We start from the raw sequence: 10,255 nt of genomic DNA, 5'->3' as shown, positions 1-10,255 counted from the left end.
ATATCTTTCTTCATTGAAAAAAAGGAGAAAAGAATGCTTCGAAGCATTTATAACGTCAAGTGTAACCGCAGCCTATATTGTCAAAGAGAAGCGTGGTATCGTCTACTTAAAAGAATAGGTTAGATTTCTCCACATTATTTATCAATTACATTATTTATTAATATGTAACGAAACATTAACGTAATATCACACAAGCATTATGTGTATATATTTCTAAATTATTAAAATTAAAACAACGTAATAGGATAAAAATAGAAGCTACATACAATTTCTCAAAAATTGTTTTTATCACACGAATATAAGCAATGCGCACAATGTGTTATCTCTGAATTGTAATTTTGATTCGCATCTTTCAAATACTGTTTTGTGACATCTATACACCAGGACACGCTCTCGGCGTCGACGCCGCGAGGAGGCGACGACGACGACGCAACGGCGCATTTGCAGTTCTCGATGCCGTGACCCCGTCACTACCGTCGTCGGCGTCGGTGTCTATCGACTATCCGCGCACACCTCATCGCATCCGCCCGTAGCCGTCGTGCGCCACGTAATTTTCCAGTTTGACGCACCGCCGTCGTGTGTGTGTCGACGATGGAGATACAGCGGCAGTGCAAAGGTAGGAAAATCGTACGCATAGAGAAATCATGTGCATCTAGCCTCATCGCTGCTGCTCATCATTCGCGATCTTCCGTATCTCGTCGTATCGCTATCGCCAACAGCTGACGGAAGGGAAGTTGATGTGTACACATAGAGTACATTCGCCTGTCTCTATCACGAAGTGCGTGGTGTCGGTGTACGAAAAGTGCTCTCCTCCTTTGCACAAATGTACCCAGGAGAAAAATCTTCCCGAACCGATAAATCTCCGCTAATGAGCTTCGCCGGCCGGGACAGCGGTATTCTGATAAGCATTCTCGCGAGCGAGCCATTTTGAGCGTTTCACTACGCATTTGATGCGATAGCTACAAGTTTCGCGATGAAGGGCAGAGAGTTATGCGTCTAAAATTTTCCACCGCCGAATTTGTTCATTAAGGATTCGAAGCGTGAGCACGTTCCGCGCGTTCTCCTTCCTTCTTTTTCCTTACAAAACTTCCGTTGCGTCGCGGAAGTTTGGAATAGGTGTAACTTCCTTATAAGACTTTCGTTGCGTTGCGAAAGTTTGGAATAGGTGTAAGGTGTTTTCTGCTTTCCGCGCACAAAAACATACTTTCGCTACATCTAGAAATCAAGGATAATAGAGAAACGGAGCGAGCAGGTTTTGTCTCGTTTGCGAAACGTGAAATCTTTATTTGTGTCCAGAGAAGCATTTCGCAAAAAAATATAGCGCTTTGCGTGAAGAGCTTCGCGCGTCCGCCGATACGCACGACATGCATTTGATCAATAACGAAATTTCTGTTTTCATCGAGAGGTTGACCCGGTTTTCTGTGTGTTTCCCGGTGAAACGGGGTGTTGCAATATTATCGAAATATCGATATTTCACTTCCGATATTTCACGGATATTTTTGGATGCTTATTCCACGGAAGTAAATCTAATTTCGGAATTCATTCTACGGGATTCATTCTACAAACGAGCTTAACTACAAATGTACTATTTGATTAAATTTAGGAAGCCAAGTTTTGCTGGAAAAGACTGTTAGTTTTGCGACATTTGTTGTTGGGATCAAATAACTTATGTATATTATTTGTTTATTGTTTGTTTTGTAGTTACAGTTGATTTTTTGTGGTAGATTCCTAAATGCGAGAGTAACTTAAGAATATTCTTTTGTTCTTGTTATCCGCGATTCATAGATTTCGTGTATATTCAACACATGTCCAGCAAGTGACATGTAAAACAGCAAGTCACATGTGCATCAGAAAATGAATAATTCCATCATTATGTTCTATTTTGCCTAACCATGACAGATCGCAATCCGCGATAAGAATCATACTGTATTTTCGCACTTTGTTCGAGATAAGAAACGAAACGGAGGTGATGATTCATAATGTGCAATAATGCCTTTATTCGTTGAATGCGTCGCATTTACGTGATATGTTTAACTGCACGTATTATATACACATGAAATTATAATTATCATGTAACAATAATTATCTTTTCACACGATGCCATTTATTTCGGCTTGAGATAATTTTCGACCTGCGAACTATCTTACGACCTAATATTTTATGCGGGATAAATGCTCTTAAAAGTTTCATGACGTCAATGCACTTCCGAATTGCTCAATTTAATAAATTATCGCGAATGTGAATATAACTCGCCGCTTATTTATATTATTCTTCATAAAGAAATAAAAAAGTTCTTGCAGAATTATCGTTCATAAAAAAAAATTGTTCAGAGCATCTATTGTGCCTATCGAAGAGATATAAAAGAGGTATAAAAAGTATTTTATATTGGAAATAAAATGTTGCAGATAGACATTCAAGGCCAAAAAATGTGAAGTGAAAATATAGATTTCAATCCTTTGGCAAGCCCTTGTTTCGTTAATCGAGGACAAAAGTGGTCAAAAATATTGAAGCAAATTCGATTGCGATAATCACGGTGGGTATCGACACCGAAAATATTCGGCACGGAGAGAGCAAAACATCGGCTTCGATGCTATCGAACTATCTCAGGCGTCCCTACCCTAGTCGCGACGTAAACAAAGAAAATTGGAGGCGCCGGGGCGACGGGCACGGACGTGCCGTTCGCGGACCTTCGTTGGAGAGTCGTGAAACGTTGTTGGTCAGTACGGCTCGCTTAACGACACGAGGTGCAGCGGTTAGCAGCGGCGAATGATCGCGACGCACCACGCTCGGTGCGAAACCGTTAGTTCTGCCAACGCGACGGGACGACTCTTCCTCGAGAAACCAGTTGCGCCGCCGCTCGTTTAGGACACACGATGTTCTGGCGTCGAAAAATTCCGCAAAAGTCGGGGTCCAGCGCGAAAAGTGAGTGCCCAACGTCGATGCTCGATAATAATAGCGGCGGCTCGGGAAGGCGCATCTCGTGATCACACGGATAAATCGCCTGGAGCTAGCGATCGGGAATTAATGCTCTTTCTTAGACACTTAGCCGTTTACACGTAATTTCTTGTTGACGATATCGAGTGCGTAGAAGGCGCTTCTGAAGTAACAAGTTTCCTGGATAAAATAATCGTTGCGAAATAGCCAATCGTTGTCCGCGATAAAGTCAAGGCGCATTGCACAAACCAGTCGAAATGATCTTTTTTTTTTTCGGCCGCACTTTTTATATCGATAGATTCTGCATATATTTAAATGTCTAAACAGTGCGGAACGCTGACATTTACAACGCTTCATATATTAATTGCTACGTCAAATTGCTGTTTCGCGCACTTGTGATGTAATGAAAGGGGGAAAAAAAAAAGAGTTCCGTTTTGGTATACAAGTTTAATGCATCGTTTGAGAAGTGTATATTCGCATAACAACTCTGTTTTTAATTTAGGTAATGGATGTTTCTTTGTGATGGATAATGATCGATACTGTTGCATGTGTTGCACATGTACTGAGAGGAATTTTATTAACAAACGCTTCGGTCATTTACGAGCTGTATAGGGCGGTAGTGTTACTTTAATAGAAATAATGAAGCTTTCGCTCTATTCTTTTTTATTTTTTTTTTCCGCTTCGTAATATATTTATTGATCAATCATCCATTTCCTTGTGCAATTTCTCAATGTGACACAGTCCCCGGCGTGTCCGAATTCGACTTTGATAAAACTTTAACAAGTCCTTCGTACAGGCTGCACGTGCGGCCAATTTCGTCGTTTCTAATATTAAATGCTTTGATAATTCTTAAATTTCCATTCGATTAAAATTAATCGAAAAACAATTCTTATTTCTTTATATTTGAAATTTTTTTGTTTTTCTTAATTTTTGATTTTCAACGTGTAAATGTATTCCAATTTTCTACTCAAATAATGCTGATGCAAAGTACGCTCCAATTCTGTCAGAATAATTAAATATTGATAAGAGATGTGTGATTGTAAAGTATTTATTATCAGATCGTTTGTTGAATGGTTTATTAAATAGTACATTTTTATCGCACATCCACAATAACATCCACAAATGACTTCATTAAATTATATCTTCAGAGCTCATCATTTTAGACACGCATGTTGTCATGCTCGACAAAAGAAAGACGAGTTGCTGTCGTGCTATTGATATTAATACTTCATTTTTATCTGCTAAGAAACAATTCGCGACATCGTAAAAGAATCACGACTAAATCGACAGTCGTAGTCGTAGACTTCGGAATTCGTGTGCTTGGCTGATAAATAAATAAGTGTAGCACCGTGAAAGCGTACTAAAATATAAACGGCATGAATTATCAAGTGCTCATGCACCGCAACGTGCTGTCGCACGAGTACGATTAATCGGTATACATATGTAAAAAAATATCGAGTATTTTCGTACATAATTCGTAGCTTAGCATGCACCACCAACACATTAAACTTTATTGATTAAATTATCATACGGAGCAAATAAACATGGTCTGATAAGAAGAAAATGAGTCTGCATCGTTGCGATGAGATCGTAGAAAGGTCACTGGGTTAAAAGTTACATATATTTTGTCTAATTTGATCGATTTGAAAGAAGCACGAAATTTTATACAAAGCGCAAAAATTTTAAACGTCTGTAAAATTTTAAAATAATGGAGGGTGATAATTATGCAATCTGAAGGTATAATCGTAAATCCGTATTGCAACAATTGCGATATCGCGAAATTGAGTAAACGAATAGACATCCGTACGAATAAAGTAATGAGTAAATTGTTCTTTAGCTTTTTTTTTCTGCTCTGTATCAGCGATAACGGCGAAGCACAAATAAAGATAATGCGTATGAGCGTCAATTTATTATCACTTTTCAAGGTAAAACCGAACTACACGCGTATTTAACTAATTGCAACTAGTAAATGAGAGAGTTGGAAGAGCTGCGCACGAAAAAAAGATACAAGTTACATAATCAATATCACATTTGAAACTTTGTGCGATATAAGTATTTACACACAGAAAAATACATACTGTATTTAAGTAAATATTACTTGTTTTAAGTATTTTATAAGTTCATATATACGCAAATCTATCGTAAGTTCATCATAAGCATCAAATTTATTCAAAATATATTTTGATCCCAGTAAGTTTAATACTTTAATCAAGAATATTAAATTAGAAAAAGAATTCTATTTGCTTATTAAATTAACCAAATCTGACTTTTCTTCGATACAATTTTATAATATTCTTCACCAAAAAATAACTACTTCTTTTGAGTATATGATAATGAGTTTATCAAAAATTTGTGATGAGTATATTTTAAGACTATTATCAAGAAAATATTCTTTATTAAAGATAATTGTTACTTAAAAAAAGAAAAGTAAGCCGAGTAATTACTTTTCTTAGCAATAGAATGATATTTTTCTGTGTGTATATATTGCGATCACGTTTTTCTGTTTATGTCACTAGCTACTTATGTCACAACGGAAAGATAATTTTTTTTCGACAAGCAGCGAATTGAAAACTGAGAATTGAGAATCATAACATGTGCAGAGAATTATAAATTTTATTCGAATAAGATCAACCGGTCGTGCGAAATATTGCGATCATATCGAATAATTAGATCTTTTTCACAATATCAAGTATGCAAATGTGTACAAACTATATCGATGGTATATTCAAGATAACTTTGTGATATGATCGAAACGGAATTCATCTCAATCTTCGAAAATTGAAACACGCTTGCATCTCTCTCTCTCTCTCTCTTTCTCTTCGTTGACTCTTCATCTTGTTAAACGGATTTTATGATGAATATGAAGTGGCGATTGAAAATTTCCGCTTGCTTTTGCTTCGTGATTGGTTTTCTAGTCGAGCACCTGTCGCATACCGACGATAGAATACTGCTGGATTTATCTTACGTAATGAAAGATGATTAATCGGTCACTGCAGATGCTATTGCTCAAACAAAACATACGAGAGCGAAACGTTTTCCATCAAAAACTTATCTTTTAATACATTTGCTTCTAAAAAAAATTATTTATGCCTGCTTGAAGGAAAAATGAAAAGAATAAATAATTCTTATTAGATATTAATATATCATTTGAATTTGCAATCATTTTTGTGAGCTCAAGTCCAATGTTCACTGTCTTTTTAATACTTTTTAATTTTTTAATTTAACAATTTCTACGATTAATTCATCATTGTTTGCAGCAACCCCGGCTATCGGCGATGCCTCGAAGAACCAAACTCCGCCGACGCTTCTGTCGAGTCTAAGGAGTGTGCTCTTCGTTATCGGAACTGTGGTAATCGGATTTGCTGCCTTCTGCAATTCTCTGACATGGTAACGCGAATTGCATTATTATCTACATCTAATTTTATAAACAATATAATTCTCCGTCCTTGTTCTTTCGACTTATCTGTTCCTTGTCTCCATGAACTTGACTTGTACTGACTTTGCGCTGTATCATTAATTTATAATTATCACTTGACCGCATGTAAGATAACAGAAGCTGCATATTAATAAACGGAATCATGTTTCGATTCTAGCACGAAATGAAATTAAAAAACATTTATCGTGACGTATGTAGTCCAATAAAACTTAACAAGCTAATTTTCTGTACGTTTCCTATTTATGACGCTTATAAATTTACTTCTTTTATTTTGAAGAAATTTGACATTGTTCAGATTTTACTAATGAAAAAAAAAACTTTAGGCATTTGCAGAGATTCTGGGGCGCATCCGGCGACTTCTGGCAAGCCCAGTGGGACAAAATTTTAGATAAGTTTGGAGATGATGCTGTTACGCTGTGGGTTTACGGTAAATTCAATTCTTCAATATTTTAGTCAAATTCTTTCGATTAATTTTTGATTTTTTCTAAACATCAAGTAACATAATATAATTCGTTAAAAAAAAAGTTAACTTTAAATTTATTAAATTATACAATATATAATTGACATAAAAATTAGATGTTCTGACATTCTACATCTTTTGATTACATCTGCAAATTGTCACAATAATTGTATTAAAAAGAGAAGAGTACTTTGCGTCACAAATTCGCGCAGCTGAACATTAAATAAATAAATTCTTTCGATTAATTTCGACTTTTTCTAAACATTAAGCTACACAATTCGTTCTCTCGTAACCCTCATATATGACTTGCAGGATCTTTATCGCTGACGATCGTCGTCTACTGGGTCGTCGGCGGGATTTACACCATCCTAGACATCACCAATCGGCCGTCGGCACTGCGCAGATACAAAATACAGCCCGGCACGAATGAGCCAGTGGACAGGAAGGAGTTATGCAAAGTGATCGCTCAAGTACTATTCAATCAGATCGTCGTCGGCTTTCCCATTATGTATCTCGGCTATTACTTCATGGAATGGCGAGGCTACTCACCGGTGCGCGAGCTGCCGACCTTCCACTGGGTGCTCGCCGAGATCGCGATTCACATACTATGCGAGGAGATTGGCTTTTATTACTCACACAGGTAAAGCCTGAAAGCCGCTAACTCAAAAACCGATACGCCATTGTTGAGCGAATTGAGCGTGGAATGCGCGGAGTTGGAAACAATATTTATCGTTCACTGAAGATGGCCAGATAAAATGAACCGAGACGTATGAATTAACTAATTGTTAACTTTTCTTTATTGAACAACCAACACTCAGTTCTGAAAAAGCTATTTTTTAATATATAATTTGTTAATAAAAAAGCTCAAATAGATAATTTCTTTAATTTAATTTACAATGTTTATTGCTATCGATTCATTTCGCAGATTTCTCCACAAACGCTCCATATACAAGTATATACATAAACAGCATCACGAATGGACCGCGCCGGTGGCCGTCACCGCGTTGTACTGTCATCCTGTGGAGCATATCGGTTCAAATCTACTCCCGCCTTTCCTGGGCGTATTCATCATGGGCTCGCACGTGGCCACCGCCTGGATTTGGTTCTCACTCGCGATCCTTTCGACGTTGAACGCACACTCTGGCTATCACCTACCATTCTTCCCATCGCCGGAGGCGCACGACTTTCATCATTTGAAGTAATGCGGATTTCGTAAAACTTTTTTGAAAATTTTATACTAACGCAACCTCGATCGATTGACTTTCGCACAAAAATCAAGATTTACAGCTGCTTCTTTTAAACAATACTTACAGATTCAACCAGTGCTACGGTGTACTCGGCGTTTTGGATCGCATCCACGGCACCGACACACAATTCCGCAACTCGCGGAATTACGCACGTCACATAATGATGCTTAGCCTCGTGCCGCCCAGAGAGGCATTCCCGGACGAGGTGAAATACAAGTCGAAGTAAAGGGATCCTGTACGAAAGTTTTCGAAATCATTTCTAAAGAGAGAAACTTTTCGCGCTGGGTGTATTTCCGCAACTGCGGCGACCGAGTTCGGAAACAGATCGTGACTATAATTGCTTTTATCCTGATGGAGATAAGATCGGTAAGCTTCTTCAATAAAATCAAGTAAATTTCCAGAAGTACATAATCACGATCGATCATTTAATCGGTAACACGCACTTGTTTTCTTTTTTTTTTATTGAAAATTTAAAATACTTGAATTGATTTTTATTTGAAATGTTACATTTTTATAAGTTTTATATGTTATACAAAAGAAATATTTTTTAATATTGTGTATTATACCTTTTCACATTTTACTTCTTTTTAATACTTTGTTTACTGAAATTTGAAATTTCAGATCCTTTTTAGAAATTTATTCAATGAATGTGTCGTGTAATGTTTGACTTACTAGTTAAAGAACTGTCGCGAGTAACTCGGCTATCCACTCGCTGGTTTAGTGATAATGACTGTATATACAAATGCCATTCAAGGTTGAACTGAATAGAGAAAGTAACGAGATGGTCTCGTAGAGAGTTTTGCTTGTAGATTGTATTTATATCTCTAAATATACGAAAGAAAAGTTGATAATAAAATCTTCTCTATTTTCTTGGATAACAAAATGAAATTTTTATTTAAATATTTATTTATACTGATTTTTAATAGATATTTTCTTATTAAAATTGTTAATTTTTAGATCTATATATATATATTTTATTTATAAATATTTTTATTGTAAATTTAGTAATACTATTTCCACATTGTATATATGTGATATAAATGAGGTTTTCTGATGACGAGTTTTTCTTTCAGTTCAACCTTGATGCTATTCGTACATTTTTTCTATAATGTTTTCAACATTAATGTTGAAAACAATGTGTATTTAAGCTGTACATTCATGCACAAGTTCTTACGTTAAATCTACTAGTGTGATATTTTAATGGATGGCATTGACATATTTGACACACGTTGAATTTATAAAATTAGGGTACATATGCGTGTATGTACACTTCCGAAACTACTTCGACGAAATCGAACGGACAATAGTTTATTTTCTTAATGATAAAAAAATAAACTTAAAAAAAAAAATGAAAATAAAATGTTTTTATCATCCCGTTGTATGATAATGTTTTTGAATTCTCACTTCAATTATTATTTGAGATTTTATTGTCATAAGAATATTTTCAAATATATTATGACGGAGGTCACAAAATGAATAGCATTTCGAACGTAACTATTTTTATATTTAGTTTCACGTTTCCATAGCATAGATATTAGCTTAAACTAGGTTTAATCTAATATACGATCTGAGTAACTGTATAATCTAAGTAACTGTATTTCTTTAGGATAAATACAATTCTCTTCTTAGGGTGTTAGAACCGGACGTTTAGGATTCAAAGAGAATACAATGGAAATATATTGATTATGTAGAGGTATAAATAGATACGTATTAACACCAAAATAACTTTTTATCTGACAATGAATCTTTGGTATGAAACTTTTTCGTCATATCTCAAAAAAAATTTTTTTTTTTTGCGAAGAAGAACTCTATTTATCGAAATCGAAAAAGGAAATGTCTATATTTTTGTCTTATTTTGCTAACTTCAACTTTATGTCGTATTTCACGACGCAGTATTTTTGAAACTAAAGACAAGATTTTAGAAGAAAACAAGAGCTACACGGAGCTGTATTAATTTGAAGTCACGTTAGATTACACCAGGGGAATCAATAAGGAACAAATTGAAGGTTTAATATTTGAGCGAGCAGATATGTAAAGCGTGTGCACATATGTAAAGCTCTCTCTTTGCATTTTCGTCGGGTATATAAGGCTCGTAAATTATATGTATCACTAACGTTATTAAATTTATGTACCTATATGACAAGCTTATTAATAAAATCTTTACAAATATTAATCCAT

General features: G+C 35.7%; 1 protein-coding gene across 2 annotated transcripts; it reads left to right on the top strand.

The window, feature by feature from the left end:
- Window positions 1-425: 425 nt before the first annotated feature.
- Window positions 426-10,250, top strand: LOC105678125 (fatty acid hydroxylase domain-containing protein 2). Of its 2 annotated transcripts, none has more exons than XM_012377192.2 (6): window positions 426-616; window positions 6,192-6,321; window positions 6,694-6,797; window positions 7,143-7,470; window positions 7,756-8,028; window positions 8,144-10,250. In XM_012377192.2, the coding sequence occupies exons 1-6, from the start codon at window positions 592-594 to the stop codon at window positions 8,301-8,303; spliced, it is 1,020 nt and encodes a 339-aa protein (XP_012232615.2). In that variant the 5' UTR covers window positions 426-591; the 3' UTR covers window positions 8,304-10,250. The 2 variants fall into 2 exon arrangements, with proteins under 2 accessions (XP_012232615.2, XP_067212479.1); XM_067356378.1 differs by lacking the exon at window positions 426-616 and adding an exon at window positions 2,691-2,922.
- The last annotated feature ends 5 nt before the right edge of the window (window positions 10,251-10,255 follow it).

This window comes from Linepithema humile, chromosome 5 (genome assembly GCF_040581485.1).
Source record: "Linepithema humile isolate Giens D197 chromosome 5, Lhum_UNIL_v1.0, whole genome shotgun sequence".
NCBI lineage: Eukaryota > Metazoa > Arthropoda > Insecta > Hymenoptera > Formicidae > Linepithema > Linepithema humile.
The sequence above is the reverse complement of the archived record's forward strand: the minus strand, read 5'-3'. Positions and strand labels throughout refer to the sequence as shown.

What these genes read in the sequence shown, in the direction of transcription:
- LOC105678125 (XM_067356378.1), top strand. Translation starts at nt 2,874, where the DNA reads ATGTTCTGGCGTCGAAAAATTCCGCAAAAGTCGGGGTCCAGCGCGAAA. An exon ending in TTCTGCAATTCTCTGACATG is followed by an intron (nt 6,322 to 6,693) that starts GTAACGCGAATT and finishes AAAAAACTTTAG; the next exon opens with GCATTTGCAGAGATTCTGGG. An exon ending in CACGACTTTCATCATTTGAA is followed by an intron (nt 8,029 to 8,143) that starts GTAATGCGGATT and finishes CAATACTTACAG; the next exon opens with ATTCAACCAGTGCTACGGTG.